The sequence below is a fragment of the Carassius auratus genome, chromosome 9, assembly GCF_003368295.1.
Source record: "Carassius auratus strain Wakin chromosome 9, ASM336829v1, whole genome shotgun sequence".
Classification (NCBI taxonomy): domain Eukaryota; kingdom Metazoa; phylum Chordata; class Actinopteri; order Cypriniformes; family Cyprinidae; genus Carassius; species Carassius auratus.
In genome coordinates, this window is record NC_039251.1 from 5701037 (window position 1) to 5723799 (window position 22763).

At 34.2% G+C, this 22763-nt stretch overlaps 1 protein-coding gene across 2 annotated transcripts; it reads left to right on the forward strand.

The window, feature by feature from the left end:
- Positions 1–945: 945 nt before the first annotated feature.
- Positions 946–6056, forward strand: slitrk5b (SLIT and NTRK-like family, member 5b). 2 transcript variants are annotated; one of them, XM_026271108.1, is made up of 2 exons: positions 946–1112; positions 3283–6056. In XM_026271108.1, exon 2 carries the CDS (start codon positions 3323–3325, stop codon positions 5888–5890), a length of 2568 nt encoding a protein of 855 aa, XP_026126893.1. In that variant the 5' UTR covers positions 946–1112; positions 3283–3322; the 3' UTR covers positions 5891–6056. The 2 variants fall into 2 exon arrangements, with proteins under 2 accessions (XP_026126893.1, XP_026126895.1); XM_026271110.1 differs by having other exon boundaries at positions 946–1043.
- Positions 6057–22763: the final 16707 nt, after the last annotated feature.

Sequence of the window (22763 nt, forward strand, 5' to 3'; positions counted from 1 at the left end):
ACAAAAGATGCATGTTTGTAAGAAACAAATTTATAATTAAGACATTTTAACTTAAAAATAAAATATGCTAAAACATCATTCCATAATAACGTTTCCTCCATCTCCTGTTGTTCTCGACTGTAAAAGTTGCTTGATCTGAGCAGATTTCTCTCATGATTCAGACCAGACTTCTTTTTCACTTTTTAAATGTCTTGATTTTTTCTTACAAACACACAGCTTCTGTCGTCTCCAGATGTTAAGTGATGGACTGGAGTGCTGTGGATTATTGTGATGTTTTTATCAGACTCTCATTCTGACGGCACCCATTCACTGCAGAGCATCCATTGATGAGACACTGATGCAATGCTACATTTCTCCAAATATGATGAAGAAACAAACTCAAATTAATATTGAAAGTCTTGGGGCTGAGCGCATTTTCAGCAAATTTTCATTTTTGGCTGAACTCTTTTTACTCTAATCTGATTGTTAAAGTGTATGTACAAAGTCAGTTCTCAGCAGGTGTCATATACAGCCCAGGTGTCTTGTTTAATTATTTCACACTTAAGCTTTGCTTGAAAAAGCATGCATGTGCTGTCTGTCTTTAAATATAAATTACACTGGCTTTGCAGTCTAATGCCAGATATCCAAAACTTACATAATTTAAACGGTTAATTACATTTATATCAACTTGCATGAACATCAAATGTATTATAGTATATATTTTAATGATAGCATAATTTACATATGAGGTCCCTGGGGTCTGGAAAGCCCTGATTTAATGCAATGACAATCCATAAGTATGACTCAAGTGTCCAAATACTTTTAAGGCCACTGCAGTGGTCATTTTTCTCTCTCTGACCCTTGCATAACAGTGTTTGATTTAATAAATGTGATTCATTTTAATTCATCATCATGATCATCATAAACCAGTGTTGTGTTCTTCCCCCTCCCACATTTGTGGGATGTAGCTGTTGCGATTTCCGAGTCATCGTCGTGTTAGTCAGAGAAATGGTTGCCTGACGAGCATCACCGCATTCACTGGGATCCGGGAACCGAATTAAAATGTAAATACAGCATCAACGCAAACACACATTTCCAGATGAGATGCGCGCTTTTCTCTGCGGTGCACGCGGGTAAGATGAACAACATTTGCATTGACTCTTTGGGAATAGTCTTTAGGCTACTTATTGTTTGATATCGATCGATTGCAATACGTGGCGACGGAGAAGTTATTGGCAAACTCGATGCTGTTCGAGATTAGAGCGCGTGCATCAGTGGCATAGCGTGATGTCTTGCTGTTTGTCAGACAGAAAGAATAACCCTCGGACAGGAAAATATGCAAATGAAAATCACAAGCAAGCAAGTGAATCTGTCATCCTCGTGCGCGCGCGAGAGGGAAGGCGTTTAACGTCGTTCAACTTTTCCCCAGCTATCAGTCTCGTTATTGTAGCTCATAGTGGCTAGATGTCAACAATGCGATAATGCAGTCATTCATTACTGCAAAATAAACCCCGACAGGACTGTATGTCACCATGAAGAGGTTTGTTTTGTGATAACGACCCGCTGGCTGTGTATTAACATGCTGAGTTAAACAGCTAAAAATGAAATATTGATCCGAGCCAGGTTATTGTATTATTTTACTTGCAGCTTAAACATTAGTCAGTTGCTGTAGTAATGCAACGTTAGTAGACTGATAGGTTATTAGCCATATGAAATAAATAGATAATGCAATTATTTTGCTCTAAATAACTTACGTTGCATCCTCTATTTTGCGTTCGTTCTAATTTAACTCTATGCATGTCGATATTCCGACCGATGTTTTTGTTTGTTTGTTTTTGATTTGACTAATTATCGTTCTTAAAATTTTGAGTCAAAGATGGCGCAATTAGTGTGAGGATCAAACTTAGCTAGGCTATATGAATTGGTGCCTTCAAGTCCTACTGCAAAGTTCATATTTACGTGTGGCGAAGTCGTAATTATGACGTAAAGTGCACTTACATCACTTCTTCTTTAGCAAGATGGCCATTATTGATTTTTTTTTAACCAAAAAAATACAGCTAGGTATTTTACCTCATATGAACTGATGAAAAAAAGTGCATTGTAATTGTACAATAATCATATTTTGTACATGCAACTTTTTTTTATTTATTTATTTATTTATTTTACTGTCAGCTACATATACGTGATCCATTGCATCATATGTGTGATCCATTGCATCAACCGTGTTATCACCAGCAGACCCCCAGATCAGAACTCATTTTAATTAAGACATTCTCTCATAAACATTCTCTCATTCAGTTCATAAAAAACAATCTTTCCGACATGACTTGAATGCACCATTAGTTCACTATGTGCACATTCAAGCATATGCCTACATAAATAGCCTAGGCAATGCTTATATTAAATGATTAACCCTTTTACCTGTAAGGTGGGACTAAAGCTACCATACTGCAAGTGTGTTGCAATTTCTTCATACTCATTGAAATGCAAGTGGATGGTCTGCTCCTTACTGAGTCAGAACTGTAGCACTGAAGCAGTGGCTTTTGTCTCATGTAACACAGATGTCAACATGCATATCGCTTGTTTTGGCTTTAGTATATGTACAGCTGGCAGCAGTTAGCCTACAGTTATATTTGATCCCACTGCGTGTCTTCAGCAATATGAGATAGACACATCTAGATGCTGTTCAGTAGTGTCTCTCAGCTGGTCCTTCTTCAGGTCCTACATCGTTCTTCAAGTGGCGACAATGCTTTTTGTAAAGAAACGCAAAGGAAAATGTTCCTAAAATCATGCATTTAAATGAACTGCACAGACCCAACAATATGCAACAAGTCTTACTATGATATAAGCTAACTGGTTTCTAAATATTTATTGAATTTCAGTGCATTTAGAGTCGTATTTTAATATATTAAGTCTTGTTTTAACAAGACAAAGAAAAAATCTGCTTTTGGACAATAAAAATAATCTTAATTTATTGTCCTCGCTCCATTGCCAGATTTCTTCTTGTTTTAAGCAAGAAACACTTAATTGTGATGCATGTTTAAGAAAACAAGACTCGATACCTAAAGTCATTTTGCTTCTCAAGTAAATGTATCTTAATTAAGAATTATATTTGTACTGGAAAACAAGAAGAAAATATTTTTTGCAATGCATCCGTCCCAATTGATTAGCAAGAATTTTACAAGATTTCTCCTCACTTCATAATTTCGATATTATGCATGCTTATATATTTATTTTGTGCTTAGGTTTAACATGCTGAGTTGATACTATTCATGAATTAACATATAATTTTTCTCTTTTCAGATGACAGCACACAATATCTTCTCAACCGCCATCAATCGTCATGAACATGCATATGTGGATATTGGCCATACTCTCTTTTGCCAAGTTTTTCACCTTAATTGAGATGTTAGACATTTATGGGGATATATGTACAGGCCTGTGCGTCTGCGAAGATAGAGACGGGATTTTTACAGCCAGCTGTGAAAACAGAGGAATTAACAATCTGTCAGAGGTAACACCTTTACACTTCACTGCTTATCATCTTCTGCTCACAGGGAATCTGTTAAAGAAAGTCTCCCTCGACGATTTCGTTCAGTATGAAGGACTCACCATCTTACATCTAGGCAACAACGATATATCCGAAATCGAAGGTGGGGCTTTTAACGGGCTCCAGGGATTAAAGCGACTGCATCTAAACAATAACAAAATCGAGGCACTAAAGGACGACACGTTCCTCGGACTTGAAAGCTTGGAGTACCTACAGATTGACTATAATTATATTAGCCACATTGAAGCGAAAGCCCTAAGCAATTTACGTCACTTAGAGGTGCTCATCCTCAATGACAATTTACTATCCACTCTGCCGAACAACATCTTTCAGTATGTTCCTTTAACTCATCTCGACCTGAGAGGCAATCAACTCAAAGTGCTTCCCTATATCGGCCTTCTGGAGCACTTGAGTCACATTGTGGAGTTACAGCTTGAAGAAAACCAGTGGAATTGTTCTTGCGAATTAATTGCGCTAAAAGCCTGGCTTGAAAGCATATCTTACACCGCTTTGGTCGGAGATGTGGTTTGCGAGACTCCCTTCCGATTGCACGGACGAGACCTTGACGAAATCTCGAAGCAAGAGCTTTGTCCCCGCAGAGCCATCGCCGAATACGAAATGCGCGCAGAACCGGCTCACAGCAGCGAGATCCTCTACAAAACCACGTCAGCGACGTTCACGGCGGGATTTGCATCCTCGACTATCTTGCGTGCCACAAAAAGCAGCCGTTTATCAGGAAAACTTCGCGTTAAACCCACTTCGCGCTCGTCTTCAAGCAAGCCGCAGAATTACGGGCCGATGTTGGCCTACCAAACCAAATCTCCGGTTCCTCTAGACTGTCCCAACGCATGCACATGCAATCTCCAAATCTCAGACCTCGGGTTGAACGTTAACTGCCAAGAGCGGAAAATCGAAAGCATCTCGGATCTAGATCCCAAGCCGTACAATCCAAAAAAGATGTATTTAACCGGAAACTACATCTCCTCGGTGTGCAGTTCGGACTTCAATGGTGCAACCGGATTGGATTTGCTCCATTTAGGCAACAACCGAATAGCCATCATTCACGATAAGACATTCGGCCAACTTATACACTTAAGAAGGCTTTACTTAAACGGCAACTTAATCGAGCGGCTCACCGAGGATATGTTCTACGGTTTACAAAGCTTGCAGTTTTTGTATTTGGAGTATAACGTTATTCGAGAGATCGCGGTTGGCGCCTTCCAGCAGGTGCCCAACCTACAATTACTGTTTCTCAACAACAACCTCCTCAAGACTCTACCACTTGGCATCTTCGATGGATTAAGTCTGGCTCGATTGAATCTGCGCAGTAACCACTTACGAACTCTTCCGGTCGGCGGCGTCCTCGAAGACCTTTCGTCGCTGGTGCAGATCGATCTCTTCGAGAACCCTTGGGATTGCTCGTGCATCGCGGTGGAGATGAAAAACTGGTTGGAGCAGCTCAGCACTGGTACAGTGGTGAACAGCGTCGTTTGCGAATCTCCACTGAGTCTCTCAGGAGAGGATTTGCGATACGTTCACGCGTCTCATCTCTGCCCGGAAAGCTCAAACGTGCAATCTTCCGTCGTGCCGCCTTCGGAGGAATCCTTTCCTGGTAGCACCATCACTTTAGAAACAGCCTTGGATTATGACACGCATCATCCCGCGGTCCCCCTTTCTGTTCTTATACTCGGTTTGTTGCTCCTTTTTATATTATCCGTGTTCGTCGCCGCTGGATTGTTCGCGGTCATAATGAAGCGGCGTAAAAAGTCTGAACGCCTAGCTTCGGTAACCACCAATGCGAGCTCTTTCAATGCAGTTTACACCGATCGAGCGAAGTCTAGAACATCGGCGGGTAACGTCTACGAATACATCCCACCCACAACAGAAGGCGCTGCGAAAAACGGCCCGTATAGTGAGGGAAGCGCAATCGAGAGTTACAGAGACTTCGAAGAACTCAATAGAGTTCTGGCATCCAATTTGGATGAAGACGTCGGGAGCAACGCGATAAGCTCCGAGTTCAGCGCTGGCACTCCAGACACGCTCAACAGACACTCTCCTCTGTTGGACGACAACTACTTTTACCGAGATATCTTGGCTAGGGACCAGCAGGCCTCTTACAGGGGTAATTTAGCATGTAAGCATGGCACACATGCATCAGCTCACTGCACGCCGGACTTTGATGTGAGACATCAATACTTGAATCCGGAAAGAGTAGAGCAGACCATGGTGTACTGCTCGACACCAACCACCGTCTACATAGAGCCCAACAGAAGCGAATACTGGGAACTGAAAGCCAAGCTTCATTTCGAACCGGACTATTTGGAGGTTCATGAGAAAAGGGCGACCTTCACACAGTTCTGAAATATGGATTTTCCAAATGGATCTGAGAGATAGGTGAATCTCACTAAAATATGATTGCACTTCAAAATTAAAAATATAATTGTTTTTATATTTTCAATTAAATATCATTTTATATTTATAACGGTGCATTTTATTATTATTTTGCAAAAAGAAAATGAAGCCTAATTATTACTATAATTTATTTATTAATTTTATTTGTGACATTTTGATGAACAATTAAGCAAATTTTTCCCCATTTCTACTTTCACTTTGCCAAAAAAATAAATAAAATAAATAATAATAATAATAAATAAATAATAATAATTCTCTAATTCTCACTGATTTAGAAGAAATTATCTAACAAATTATCTAAACACCATATTTATAATTTGTAAATTTTATTAAGATTTTCCATAAAAAAATTAAGCCTTGGTATTACTATTATTTTTTTCATTTATTTATAAATTTTCTTTTGCATTGTGACATTTTGCTGGACAGTTAAGCAAATTATATAATTCAGTTCAATTCAAGTTTATTTGTATAGCACTTTTCACGATGCTAATCATTGCAAAGCAGCTTTCCGGAGAGTTACGTTTCTACAATACATTTAGTTGTATGTAATCTACACATGGCAGAAATGTACGGTAAAATTCAGATAATGACGTAATCATACAGACGATAAACACTATTAATAGCAATGATTATATGTTGTTAAACTACCAAATTTTATATATACTATATATATATACTGTATATTTCTAATGCAAAACATTTTTTTTTTGTTAGATTCGCACCATATTCTCATACATATCATGCAACGGAAAGATAAATATGACCTTCTTTTATACTTCTGTATCATCTGTCTACTCTAATGCATTCTGAGGTCCGTGAATGATCTCTATGTGTGAATATAAAAGTGACACTTGTCTTAAAGATGTTGTGACCGTTCACATTTATATCAAGGCTTTTCCTCACTTTTGATGAAAGGGACAATCTGTTTCGTTGTGTTCATGTGCACATTCTTACCAGTCTACTTCTCTATCGATTCTGCAGATCTTTGCACTTTTTTTGCATTGGTTAAATTATATCAAGAAGAATATTTGCTAACATTTATATCGACAGTCCTGGCAGGCAAACCAACTACTTTATTAATTAGCAATGCTGGGGAAACAATTTTTTTTGTTCCTTTTGCAAATTTCTGAGTTTGTGTACATTATCTAAAATGCATATGCAGTCAAAGCACAAAATGTACAGTATATACCCTTCAGCCTACAGCTCACAGTGGCTGTGCAATATTGTAAACTCCCTTTAAATGTTGGTGGCATTTGTCCACCCACGTTGTCTAATAAGAAGCGCCATGAGAGCGGTCATGCATGGGAGAAGACAAGACCACTACAGGGAAAGTGTGTAAAGCCAAAAAACCCTTCCCCCTCCCTATTTTCCTTCAGTTTTCTGATGTGTGACTCAGTGAAGGAAACAACAGCCCGAGCCTCTTTTTACACAAGGGTTTGTTATTCAGCAAATGCCAATGAAAATTTCATGCAGGGCTTGAGGCGGTCTGGAGAGGTTGTTATGCAAAAACAGCAGTCTGTACAGGATTTTGACTGAAAATAGCAATTATTTTATGGATTTATAAGTCACTGTCATGACTATCATATTGTGTCATTTCTGTGTTTACATGTGCAAACCCAATGAATTACAGACTAAACAAAGTATCTCGGTTTTTGTACTGATTTTGTCTTCAACACATTGCAATATCCATTATATTTGGAGCAGAGGTTCCTATATTTAATCTCATAATAATAAACAGATACCATATGGATGTTTGCTTCAACCATAAAAAAAAAAAATAAGTCCAAGCTAGACGGTCAGTTTTTGCACAGAAATTTTGTCTTGAACACATCGCGATATAAAGTATACACCGACATTTACAAGTTTGTGAACAGTAAGATTTAAAAAAAAATGTTTTTAGCATCTTCTACTTGCATTTTTTTAATATTGTGGAATATTATTCCAATTTAAAATAGCTGTTTTCCATGTGAATATATGTTAAAATGCAATTGATTTCTGTGATGCAAGGCTGAATTTTCATCAGCCGATACTCCACTTTTCCTTCAGAAATCATTTTAACGTGCTGATTTATTATCAATTTTCAAAACAGTGCCATGTCATATTTTTTTTTAAACCTGTAATACTTTTTTTTTTAGGATTTTTAAAGCACAGTTAAAAAAAGAGCATTTATTTATTTATTTGTTTATTTTAAGGATTTTAAGGATAGGTAAAATTGCTAAAACATGATAGGAAAGACCTATGTTGTTAGATTTTGTATTTTAAATAAATCCAATTTTTTTTATTTACTTTCTATTTTTCTGGCAATCCTGAAAAATAAAATATATGTACGAAGCAGCTCAACTGTTTTCAACATTGATAATAATCAGAAATGTTTCTTGTGCAGTAAATCATCATATTTTCATGATTTCTGAAGATCATGTGACGCTGAAGACTGGAGGAATGATGCTGAAAATACAGACTTGCATCACAGAAATAAAATACATTTTACATCGCATTCACATAGAAAACAGATATTTTAAATCGAAATATTTTTTCACTGTTTTCACCCTTTATTTTGGATCAAATAAATGCCGTGCTGATGAGCAGAAGAGAACATTAAAAATCTCCCTGATCCCGAACTACAGCAGATGTTGCTATATTTAATCTCATAATAACAGACATACACTATAAGGACGCTTGCTTCAACCAGGAATGGACAATATAGGTAAAACATTTCAGCTACAACTGGAAACAATAACAAATTCTCCAATAGTCCAGTTCTGCTCTCAAGTAAAAAAAAAACCTGTCAAGTGCTCTGAGACTCTGTTTTGACAGCACCTGCACAGAAAACACCAGAGCAGCTGGTTAAATATTGAAGTGGACCGTCTCAATTAAAATCCAGAAGCCAAGCGGCATCTCAGACTTCATTCACACTGAAAGTCAATTCTGATTTCCTCCAGTTTATGTTTGCATGTTCACATGACCTTTTAAACACGTCCGGTTTCATTCTAGCGTGAACAAATAACGTGCTCTTTTGTGCCGGAGCCCGAGGCTGTTTGTATTCTTAGGCTCTGAGCGCCTGTGGCAATGCTTCACTACGCTTTCTGTTGTAAAGCGTCTCAAATATTGAGCGTTTGTGGTCCTAGAGTCGTCTCTCCGTGTTAAACGACTTTCATCTTCATGCCAAAGGCGAAATTAAACTTGCACGGTGAATTGTCATGAATATCAAGTTAATTTTGATCGGACTGTTCACACCGAAGTCAATATTGACTCAAAAACAGAGGTGCATTAGTTCAGATCAGTGAGCTCTACGATCAATCACTTGCAAAAAGAAAATAAGTTAATAAAAAAGATCAAATCCAAGCTGTAAATAAAGCAGGTTTACAAGAAAATACTATTTCAGTCTTTTTTGCACGCTTCACATATAATTCAGTGTTACTTGCCGTTTGATTGCAATTATTTGTGAAATTGACCTGCAATTTCTGAAAAATAAAAATAGTTTTAAAGTCATTTTTGTTCATTATACAGCATGCATAAATATTTTTGAATTGCATTTTATTTTATATTTTCAGTAGGTTTTAATCATTTTTCTTTCTTTTAATTATTTTAATAGTTCCCTCCTCCAAATATTTATATTTAACTTCAATCGTTTTTATTGCAATTTCTGTAATCTTAATAAAAAATAAATAATTCTGTCAACATTTCACATTTTTAAGTGTGTAAACGTTTAATTTTCTCATCTAATATTTATTGATACTGATTTATTTATGCATTTTGCATACATTTTTATATTTATTTACTTTGTTTGCATGCTGACATTATTTGTTTGCACGTTTTTTATGACAAAAAAAAATCTATATAAAAAAACATGATATTATTTAATCTGTAGGCCTCATTGATTTGAGCTTATGCCCCTATGTTTTTAAGTGAAAAAGCATTATTTGTGGATAATTTAGGCAATATTCACTGAAAAAACTGAGATGCATAAACTCAGATCATTGAGGCCTACAACCAGCCAGTTCCAAAATAAATATAAAACATGTTTCTTGAAAGAAAACCAGAACAGAATTGAATGCAATGAATCTGTTTCTACAATTACTTCCACTTGAAAGTTAGTTTAGTTCAGTTTGCTTTAAGTTGAATATTGTATTTCTCTGTCTTCGTCAGGAAAACACATGCAAACCTTGAGGTTTAGTACCCGACCGCATCTCATTTGCTGGCATTGACGCAGACGTTTTCAATATCTGTTTATCACTCCCACACACTGGCTCCAAGGCCGTTTTAAACTCTTCTTTCAAGGCACTGATGTTCTCTGGCCATCTTGCGTGATTCTCTCGCTTAAGGACATGCTTCAGTGTTTCAATAAGGAACGTGACATTTCTTATATATTATCCATTTTTCATCTGCCGCGCTGTACATCCTTCAGCTAGTCGTGTGTGTGATTCACACGCTCCCTTCGCTATCACTCTTCTTCAGTGTTTTCTGATGGATGTGAAACACAGACTGTAACCAGAGGAAGAAACGCCTGCAGATCTGACATCTGAGGAATTATCCCAAATATACAAGAAGTGTCAGGCAGACAGCTATTTTTCAGAGACAGTGTTAAATCCTGTGTATTCATACACTCTATGTGTATTGTGTGTTTAAGGAAGTTCATCATTTACTATTATTTGCATTTTTCAAGAAAATACTATTTCTAAATTTTATTTGTAAAATGTGTTTCTTGCTGTAATTATTTGTGAAACTTGCAATTTTGCTAATTGGTTTTGTATAGTATGAATTGATTTTTTAACCAAATCTATTTTTATATTTTAAGTTTTTATTTTAATTTAGTTTTTTTAATATATTATGTCTTTTTACCCCAAAATATTTAGCTTTATATTTTAATTTAATTTAAATAATTTAAGTAGTTTAAGTAGTTTTTTTAAGGTATTTAATGTAATACTTATTTTATAAAAGGTTTATTTCATTTAATTATGAATAAATATTTTTAAAAAATGGTAAAATTGTATTGAATTAATTGAATTATAAAATTAAATAAAATTATTCAATATTTCCCCTTTTCGTGTTCCACTAAAAACAAATACAAACATATTTCTCTGTATATTATGTATTAAAGTTTTTAATTAGCTGTTATTTTAAGTTTAATTTTAATTTAGGATTTTATATATATATATATATATATATATATATATATATATATATATATATATATATATATGTATATATATATATATATATATATATTTAGTGTTTGATATTAACTCTTCCATGTTCGACTAAATATAAATATCGGCATATTTTTGCATATTTTGTATGTACTAATATTTTAAATTAGCTTATTCATTGTTATGTTTTCATTTTCATTTATTTGTAATATTTCTATTAAGCTTTTTATTCATTTAATTTCAGCTTTAGTACATACTTAAGTAGATACATTTTTATTCTTTTTTTTTTTTTTTTTTTTTTTGCCAATGCAATATTGTTTTCCTTTTTTTTATCTAATATTTACAATATTTTATTAGTGCCTTATTTCAATGCTTATTTCCTTAATTATTAAATTAATTCTTTGGATAATTATTTAGATAAAATGTTTGGATAGAAGCCTTAGTTTTTCATACTTTTCCCTAATAAATGAATAATAAATTCTGGATGTATAAATGGACAAGTGAACGAATGAAAGAAGGAGTTCACAATCAGTTCAAGAAAAGCGTTGTAGTTTTGCTCATTAGCAGAACATTCTGTGCTCAGCGAACAGTTTCTCCTCATTAAAAGCATACCTCTGGCTTTACCCAGTATAGAGTTAATGCAGCTTCAGGCCACGTCATCACTCATGTGGACAGAAAAGGTGAAGCACAATGTTATTCCAATGTTATCTGGTCTTGTTCAGCAGCTTTATTACCATACTAATGTGATGCATCTACCTGTTAACCAGTGGTTAATGTGTTTGCTGCCTGGGTTTGTCCTGAAGAGCCTTCAAAAGTCTTAAGTAGGAGCATGTTCTCATTCTGACCAAGATTAGGAATGTCAAAATCTGTTATGGACATTTCTTCTGGATTTTGGTACTTATCCTTTTCCAGTGATGTTTATTAAAAGTTTTGATCTTGCATTTCATCTTAGATTGATGCACATAAATGTGCATAGACACATAAACATATAAGGAAATGCATTCAGAATAAATGCATAAAACTGTCATTTTAAGCCTAAGTCTAGATGAAACTGGAGCTAGTTGTCACACTTTTGTTAATATTTCTCAAGGTGGGTTTATTTTTCATAGTTCATTTCTGTATCTTGGTTGTAAAAGTGTTATTGAACATTTCCACCAATATTTACCAGGTAAAATGATGCAGTTCCTTCAACACACATTAAATATCTAGCGGGGCATGTTGTCACAGTGCCATTAAACAGCTTCTTATTGGCTTTTCAGATCAATTAAAACCAAAAGTAAAGTCACATTTAATACAATGATACATAAAGATTGTTTTATAGCAGCTTCAGAATAATAAACAGGAAAAAAACAGCATTAATGTTGTAAAATGCATAAATTATTAAACAAGTTAAATTTTAGTAGTAAAGTAGTTCTATGTTATACAGCTTAAATAAGTTCAATATTCATTCAATTTAGTTCAAGCTCATTTCGGTTTAAATTCTGTTGTCATTTGATCATGTCAAAGCAGTTAAATCAATAATATCATGACAATAATGGTCTTTTAAGCCCCTTCAGAGTAAGATGAAGGTGACACCGGCGAAAATAATAATAATTATTACTAAATGTATAAAATATTCAAAAACAGAATATTGACATTTATTTTGGAATTAACATTATTTAATTTTATTGCAGATTAAAAACCATTGTACAAACTGTATACCATTTAAAAATTGTGTTTATTAGAAATATAAAAAAAAAACATTAGATTAAAATTTTATTAAAATGATAAATTTTACAAGAAACTTGTTTCATATTTAATTCAATGTTATTTAATGTTTATTTGTATTATTTATGCAATTTAGCAATTTTTAAGTGATTTTTTTCTAAATGTATAATAATAATTTTAATCAAATTAATATACATTGCTTATTTTTTTTTTCCCGTGTTGGTTTCTCCCAAATATTTAACTATATTTTTATATGGTTTACCAATTGCACTTAAACAGTTTTTGTAAGTTTTGTTAATTTTGATTTTCATCTAACATATTTTATTTTATTAAAGCTTTATTTCAATTAAATCTTCAGTATTTCCTCTTTTGTGTTCCACAAAGCAATTTCAGATTGAGAACTGTTTGTAAATTCTATACTAATTCTTCTCAGTTGGATTCCAGACCTCACATAAAACCCATGTGACATCTTCCCAGCGTGACAACTAGCCCCGGTCTCCCCCGTCCTGTGATGACTCACTTACTTAACACAAATCCCTTGGAGTCCATGGCTAATTTTAAAAGGGGTTTGAGATACTCGCCCACCTTTTTCCCTTTCGCCAGTCTGGAAGCAACTCTTTGGCAGATTGCGAGTGTTAAAGTGGCTGAGCGTCTGTAAGATCTGAGCGTCGCTCAGCGCTGGAAATGAGGCCAGATCTGGATTATATAAGCCTGAGGAGGCATGGCAGACTGAGGGGAGAGGACTCATATGACTGCGAGCTCACTGGAGGGGAAACAACTCAAATCTGCTCTTTTTATAAGTCAGCATCACTATCTGATTGCTTTCTAGGAGACTGGGCATCCCCGTTATCCATATCAGCCGACTGTCACTCACCGGAGCAAATGTAAAACACGTGCAGCGTTTAGCTGAGCCTATAGTTTCCATACAGGTTATGCTATTCGTCAGCATTGCTGTACTGTACTTAAATAAATGAATCTATGTGCATAAATGATTTACTCAGCGTGCATCGTGCCTCAAGGACTTCGTTTAGCCTGAATGAGTTTCCTTCTGCTAAACATAAACTCTGTTTTGAAGAAGCTGGAAAACCAAACAGTTGCTGGTTCACACTGACATCCATAGTATATATATATTTACTACTATCAAAATCAATGTGGACCAGCAACTGTTTGGTTTTCCAGATTCATCAAAATATCTTCTTTTGTGTGCAGGATAAGAAAGAAATTAATATACTGTAAATTATGGACAACATGTGAGTGAATAAACAATGACGGAAATTACATTTTTTTAATTACAGTCGGCAACATGTAGCCTACTGTCCCTTTAAGACCTGCACGCATCTAATATACAGACATGCATCATTTTCATTCATTTTAGATATAACTAACTGATATATACATAAACCTTGTGTGTTTTGACAGTATTAGCACAAAACAAAACTTAAGTTCAGTATAATCAGGCACAGTTTGACAGGCTTTTCCATTTTCGTGCGCGCTCTTTAAGTGTGCTCAAAAAATTAAACATTTAAATAACCAGTAATGCTTTAAAGCAGAATTACAAAGGCAAAATTTATGAAAGCACATTCACTCTCTAACAGCAGATGGCGCTAAACTCCAGACAATGCAATCCTTTACCCTGGAAACCCCATAAATACAGCAGCCGCACTACTTTATAAAACATATTTAAATAGATTGAAATAGCCATTCAGATATGTGGACTACAACATGCCCTAGATTTAGTTTGAAAGTGTTTTGATTCTTTATTGTTCATTCACATTAGTGAATTCATTAGTTAAACTACTAATGAAACATTTTTCTGAACATTCGTTGATCTTAGGCATTACATTTAATAACACATTGTTAAAATCAAATGTAATATTTGATGAGCTTAACATGAACTAAGACTTGTATTTTTTATTTTAACAAAGATTAATAACTTCTGTAGCAAATGTAGCTTTGGCTCATTTAATGGTTAACTAATGAGATCTTACTTTAAAGTGATAGCGATGCACGACCAAGTAATCATATAGTTTGCAACACCCTCTGCTGGTAAAAACAATAAATGCATGATTGCTCTTCTACCTGATGCTTGTACACAAAGTAACTTTTAAATAATTCAGAAGTCAGTCAGAAGCCAGGCCATGATAATAATGCATGGTTAAACTATTACAACACGTTTGCTTAATGAAACTACAGCATGCACTGAAGATGACAGTCCGCATTATGTTAAACATTTTGGAGTTGATTTTGCAGTAGCTGCGAGCAGCGGGAGCTTGCTGTTCTGACATTTACATCAGCCCGGGCTCGTGCTGATGTGTGCCAGTACGGGGGAAATATTTGCTTTAATCGTTTTCTCTTTGGTTTTATAAACTTGTGGTGTAAGTGCCGTTCAAACAGATGCGTGCAGTCTTGCGTTAAAAACAGCAGCATGAAATGAAATAGATTTCATGCACACAGCTAACACTCAAAATGCTAAGATGTTTATTGCTAGCCCTGGGTCATCTGATTGATCCGTAGTCTTTTAAAACATCTTATATTTGATGTGCTAAAACTACTTTTAAAGAAGCTGTGATGGATTTCTGACATTTGCTAATGTCTTTACCAAACCCTAGCTATCCGACACATCGGCTTTTGTAATAACTGGTTAGTTTTGTCAGTTTTTCTCCTACTAATAGATGTAGTAACTAAACCTGCTGGCTGCAAAAACATCTTTCTCCACTGACAGCTTTATGTCAAGTCACATTTTACAAAGCATTTATTTTTTAACGTAAAAGTGAGCTCGCCATTTGTAATTTGAATGTGCATGGCTTCCGGTTTAATTCACTTCCAGTTATTTTAGCTGTACGAACATGCCATTATGGTGCTTTATTTTACAAACTGGCATTTCTTATCACATTATTGTCATTTATTATCATATGCATAAACACACTGGTTTGTATCGCAAATAATTTAACTGTGTACTGCATCTTGTTATTCTTAGCGGCGAATGTATTGGAAGTTTTGCAAAGAAACTAGTGTAGCTAAATAAGGTGGATGCAATACAGATTTTTTTTAAAAGCAACTTCACATTAATAAAAAGGAAAATGTTGAAAGATAGCCTAAAGCAGCTCTACAGAAGATAACAGGATCATTATTCAGTTCAGTGTTGATTCAATTTAGTTCAATAACAGTCAAAGTTCGTTTATAAAATGACTTTCGTTTCAGCTACGTAAAAGCTTTCCTGAAAGTAGTTGTTTTCTGAAATTTAATTCATTAATCCCTGTGTGAGATGATTAATCTAAACTGTCATGCTTTTTTAGTTTCATGCTTTATTACTTTTTGCATTCTATTCAAAATATTTTCAAAGACGTTTTATACATATGCAAAATAAATCATGTTTTTTTATTTACATTATCTTATCCAATATATATATATATATATATATATATATATATATATATATATATATATATATATATATATAACATATTTCTTTGTGTGCTTTCGAAGTAAACCTATAAAAACTCATAGAAATGTTAAATAAAACCTCTCATTAATTATTTATTTTGACCTCCTGAAGCGAATGATCAGCATTTTCCGATGGTTAAGCACCTCATCAAACTCAAGGCTGCTTTCATTATTTCCCCAAAAATGAAAAATGGCTTCATTTTTAACTGTTCCAGGCCATATTTTGTACCCTATTCATGAAAAGTGGCTTATGAATAAAATATACTCTCTCCACCACCGCAGCAGCACCTTAAAAGAGCTTTGTTACACTCGTGATATGATATTTCTAGTGTCTCTCAAATTCATCTTCCAAGCATATTCTAGTTAGAATGGAGATAGTGTAGTGTCGAATATTTCGAATATATAACACCCATTCCTAGCTGTATTCCTCTCTAGCTGTGTCAGGCTGTTTCCAGGCTAGAATTACACAGCTTGACAGATTGAGGTTGAAAATGTCTCAGGTAAAGACGTGCTGTTCCATACATCTTCATGACCTTGGGTAAAATACCGCACATCTCCCACCGATTAGAGGAGATTATAATCGTTCTGAAAGCTCGTGAGCGACACGTGGAGATACCAGAATAATCCCAGATAGATCTTCTTCCATGGTAGAAACCTACACTAGAACCATCACCTCAACACAAACCTATCCTGGTTTCTAAAAGAAGTATTTTCTGCACCAAGGCTGCATTATGAACCATGTTGTGAAATGTGATGCAGTCTTCAGTGTCACATGATCTTTCAGAAATCATGAAAATATGCTGATGAAGAAACATTTCTGATTATTATCAATATTTTATTGAGGAAACAGTGATATATTTTATTTTTCAGGATTCTTTGATGAATAGAACGTTCAAAAGAACAGCATTTATTTGAAATAGAAATCTGCTGTAACATTATAAATGTCTTTACAGACACTATTGATCGATTTAATGTCGCCTATCCTTGCTGAATAAAAGTATTAATTTCTATTAAAGAACAGTTGTATTTTATTCATTTTAATCAGATACGCTGGAGATATGAAACTGTACAGCTTATGATCCAGGTGTTTTACTGGTGTTATTTTAGTATAAATTAGACTGTAGTTTAATTTCAGTTTTGAATGAGTTTTATTTTTATAATTCACATTTTGATTTTAATTTTTGTTTTTGTAATTTTTTACATATTTTGTATAGCCTTGGCAAATAGTTGAACATGTATATTACTTTAATTATGCTGTGTGTGTGTGTGTGTGTGTCTGTGTGTGTGTGTGTGTGTGTGTGTCTGTGTGTGTCTGTGTGTGTGTGTGTGTGTGTCTGTGTGTGTGTGTGTGTGTTTTAATTTGTTTTGTTTCAGTCAACACTTTGATCATTTTAATGTGTTCTTGGTGAATAAAAGCATTAATTTTCATTTTATTGCAGTTAACATTTATTTTAATTTTATAAAGTATATAATATATTATGCTCATTTTATATATATATTTTTTTCTTTTTTTATTTACCACTTTTGTATTGTTTCGGTTAACTAACCCTTGTCTTTGCTATCACTTTTTTAATCCATTTAAAGGTCATCTTCTTCGTGATCCCATGTTTTAAACTTTAGTTAGTGTGTAATGTTGTTGTTAGAGTATAAATATAATCTGTAAAACTCTAAAGCTCAAAGTTCAATGCCAAGCGAGATATTTGATTTAACAGAATTCGCTTACAAAAAACGACTGGTTTGGACTACAGCCCTCTAGTTCCTGCAGTAATGACGTCACTAAAACAGTTTTTTTGACTAACCTCCGGCCACATGAATTCACAAACAGGGGGCGTGGTCTTGTTGCGCTCCGACGGAGAAGAAGGAAAAGTTGTTTGTTTTTGTCGCCATGTCGTTGAAACACTGTTATTTTCATCTCTGAGTCCAATCATCTTTGTTTGGGCTTCCCAGGAACGCTGTACTTTGAGATTAATGGTTACAATTTATGTTTAACTCGGTTCCCGAAAATTATAATCCACATGTAAAACTATGTGCAGCTCATTTTGCTGAGGACAGCTTCCTCAATCTCAATCAGTTTAATGCCGGATTCGAACAAAGATTCTTCTTGAAAGATGTAGCAGTTCCCTCTTTGTCTGGAGAAGGCATTGTTTATGGACCACAACCGGTAAGTGTATTTTATTATTTAAGTTGGTGCGTTTAACAGTTTCTGTAACTTACTACACAAAGGGCAATGCTGTTTAGCTTTGTTAACTAGATGTTAGGGCTGTGCAAAAAAACAAATGCGGTTTTCATGCGCATCTCGTCAGTAAAAACGCTCCTGTGATTAGAAGAACATCTCCAGCACGTGCGTTCTAGCCCAATCACGTTACCAGGAGGACAGCCTGCTCTCAGCTGCTGTCGAATCACAACACAGGAACCGCTGGCCCAATCAGAACCCGTTACGTATTTCTGAAGGAGAGGCTTCACAGAACAAGGAAGTCATCAGCCCGTTTTTGTGACAGTGAAAACAGCGGTATACAGATAGGTGAACTGTGTGAAAAATACTGTGTTTTTTCTCACGCGAAACATGAACACATTATATTGCACACTGTAAACACAATCAAAGCTTCAAAAAAGCGTGAATAACGGGACCTTTAATGTGTCCTTGATAAATAAAATTATATATATATTGTATATTTATGTATATATATATTATGTATATGTATATTTAGCAGCAATAAATATGGATAAGACTTTTTCTTTCTTAACTTTAGATGTCTCTTGGGCTCAAACTGGAGTTCACTTGTTGATTATATTGGGACTCAGTGTAAGATCCTCTATCACCATCTCTATAAACTGTGAAAGTGAAGGAAGTCAGAAACTCATTTAGTAGTAATATTCAGGCAGGCAGCCACACACAGAACAATCTTTATATAACTCACAATCACAGGCTTTACTTAAACCTTGTTTCAGAGTAATTTACTTCAGTCTGGCTTCTTTCCTTCAATCTCTGCGCTTTGTAATACTATTAACACTTTGACATGAAATCGTCTCTCTCCTGCATTTAAATGAAGCTCCCGTCGCTGAACGTGACTCTGGCTGTTATCAGCTGCGTTTGGACGTCACATCAAGGACGTGTCCTTCCTCACTGGCGGGACTTGAGCGAGTCAAACCCTCTCTATGCACACGGTGGAGGCGATGGAGGGACTTTCTGTGAAACCTAGCCTTTTTTCTGAGATTTATGTTTTAACTTGAGTGTTTAAAGCTAAATTAATGTGTAGAGGATGCAATTATGGCTTTAAAAACGAATCAGTAACGAGATTCACAACTTGAACTGAACTGAATGAACACTGAACTGACTTGAGCTGAATAAGTTAACATTTCATAATTGGTTAAGTTGAACTTGAATTGAATCAACATTGAACTGAGCTGAATAAAGCCACTGGTGTCTTCTGTAGAGCTGCTTTATAGCTAAATTTAATTCATTGCATAATTGATATCTTTTTCAGCATTGATAGTTAGGCTATTGAACTAACTGTGTGAATCATCTTTCACAGAATTATTGAACTGAATCGAATCAATACTGAACTGAATTGAATCATTATTTAATTGACAAACTGTATTGAACTGAATAACGACGATACTGTCTTTAAGAAGAAACTGAATTATTTTTGTAAATGATGAACTTTGCAATACAGAAAGATCCTGAACTGTAAAGAATCAACACTGAACTGAACTGATTCAGTGTTTCGAATCGATCAGATTGGATCGTGAATCACAAATAATTTGATTCAGATCGGAACTTCAAATCGCAAATCATTTATTGTTGATCTGAACTATGCTTATGACGAATCATTTGATTCAGATCAGTTTATGAATCTTTTTTTTTAAGACAGTACAAAAAAATCAAACCATCAAGATATTTATAAAAACAATTAGCAATTTGTGATCAGTGCTACAAAGTCACTATCTGAAATATTAAATATGTAAATTAAATTATTTTCAGTCAAGTTCACTTCCAGGGTTTGTTTTTTTTTTTTTTTTTTTTTTTTTTTACATTTCATGTAAAAAACTAAACATAAATCTTTAAACTGAAATATATATGCTTCATTGGCATGTTTCTTTGTGATATGGTATGGTGGTTAAAATCAGTGGTCACCTCTGGTCTAAATTATAGCATAGACTCATTTTAAAACATAAGAGCAATCTTTTTAACTCTGATGGCTAATGAATATGTGCTGAGATCAAATTTTCAGAAGACTTTGCAAAGAAAAAAAATTAAATAGAAATACATTATAAATGGAAATTAGCTTATTGTCTACTGATTGTTTATCTGTCATCTAAAGTTGATAGTGATCGATTAACCCTGAGCTAATGTTGTAGATTTATTAACTACACACTTCCCAAATGCAAATGTAAAATAATTTATGCATGCTGTCAATGAGTCTTGTATATGTTGTCTTACAAATGAAAATAAATGCATCAGAACCACACAACTCAGAAATCAAAACAAATCAGAAGATCTGCCAATGCAATAAGACTATTAAAACAGCCCCGGATATCTAACGCAGTGTTGATTCTCAAGTAAATGGATCTTGTTTCAAGAATCTTTATATATTTGATTGTAAAATAAGACATCAGTTCTCGCGAGGAATAGGATTTTTGATGTGTAATTGATATAGTACAGCTCATATGCATGTGATTCTTCATTGTGAAGTGTGTTTCATTATTATATATACTAGAGGATAAAGTGCAAGAAAATCAATTTCATTATCAGTAGCCTACTGTCTATACCTATTTCCAGTAAAACATTATTGAGAAGAAAGAAGACTTGTTTTGAGATAAAACATGACAGCTCTCGGAAAGACTGGCATGGTAATGTATATGACAATGTTAATGTATTTTGTCTTTACGCAATAGATCTGTTTCTTTTTTTAGCAAGTACTGAGACTTGCTACCGCCAAAACATCCACAACATGCTGCTGTGAGCTTGTAAGAATATTGCTACTGCAAATATAACGTACATGAAATAACCCCATGAATCACCTCGTAGCAGATCTATACAGGTGGAGCTGGGGAAGGTGGAGGGCTTCTGAAGCGAGCTGCGACTGCTGGCACTAGTCATATATTTGAATGTTGAGCAGCGAGCTGATTGGCTACCGATACAAGAGAGAACCAATCAGCTGTGCCATGTGATGATGATGTCATCAGGTCAGATTGAGTTAGACCTATCGGACTGCGCCATCTAGAGTTTCATGCCAGAACTCCGTATATTTGTAAATTGCAAGTATGTATTTTGTAGTCATTTGAAATATATTTGTTTTAATAATTGAAATGCATTTTGTGTTAATTAAAAAATGTGTGTGTATTACTATTTATATTGATATTTAAATATTATTACAAAATATTACATTACAAAGATACTATATTATACAAATATATATTAAATAATATACGAAATCATGCATGGCGTAATTTAAAGTTCAGATTATGTAGGTGGATGGATAGATGGGTAGTATTTATATAAATATATGTGAGCCTGGAGCAAAAAAGCAGTCTCAAAGTTATATTTGTAGCAATAGCTAAAAATATATTGTATGAGTCAAAAATATAGATTTTTCTTTCATGCCAATGCCAAAAATCATTGGGATATTAAGTAAAAAATCATGTTCCATCATGTTCTATCAAAACTTAATTGTTGATTAATAATATGCATGCTAAGGACTTTATTTGGACAATTGTAAAGACGATTTTCTCAATATTTAAAATATTTTGCTCCCTCAAAAGAATATATTATAAATACTATTAAATATTATATTGTGTGTATAAACGGATATACAGATACATAATAAATATACAGATATAAATATCAAATCATTTTCATCATATAATAATGTGTGTGTGAGTGTGAGTGTGTGTATATATATATATAGATATATATATGTCCAATATATATATATATATATATATATATATATATATATATATATATATATATATATTGGCTGTGTTTGTATACATATTAAATATTTTTATAACATTATTTTTTATTAATAAAATAATAATATTCTAAATAAATATTAATATAATAAATAAAGACATGTAATTCAATGGATATGTATAAGTTCAGCTTCTTTGCAGTCATTGCATGCACATTTAAGCTGAGTTTATTTTGGTCTGTAATTGGGACAGGGTGGTATTTTGCAGATGTGCTCTGTTGTGAAATGTCAGAGCAAAAGGCTTCAGGGGATAAAAGATGTTCAGACTCTCTCGTAACTGACTAATACAATAGTTTAGCCATCATTAATGCACAGATGCACAAACACACTGTTATTATTAGAAGCGCTGATATCAATAACAGCATGCACAGCAGATCACAGAGCCCAGGGAAACATCCAGGGAACTCAACTATATAACAATATATATATATTACTAGATAAATTAAATTAAATATTAACAGAATATTTTATTAGGTAATTGTCAAAGCAACATGTCTTATTTACATTTCAATAACTTAAAATTAAAACTTGATTTAAAAAAAATAATAA

What these genes read in the sequence shown, in the direction of transcription:
- slitrk5b (XM_026271108.1), top strand. Translation starts at nt 3,323, where the DNA reads ATGAACATGCATATGTGGATATTGGCCATACTCTCTTTTGCCAAGTTT.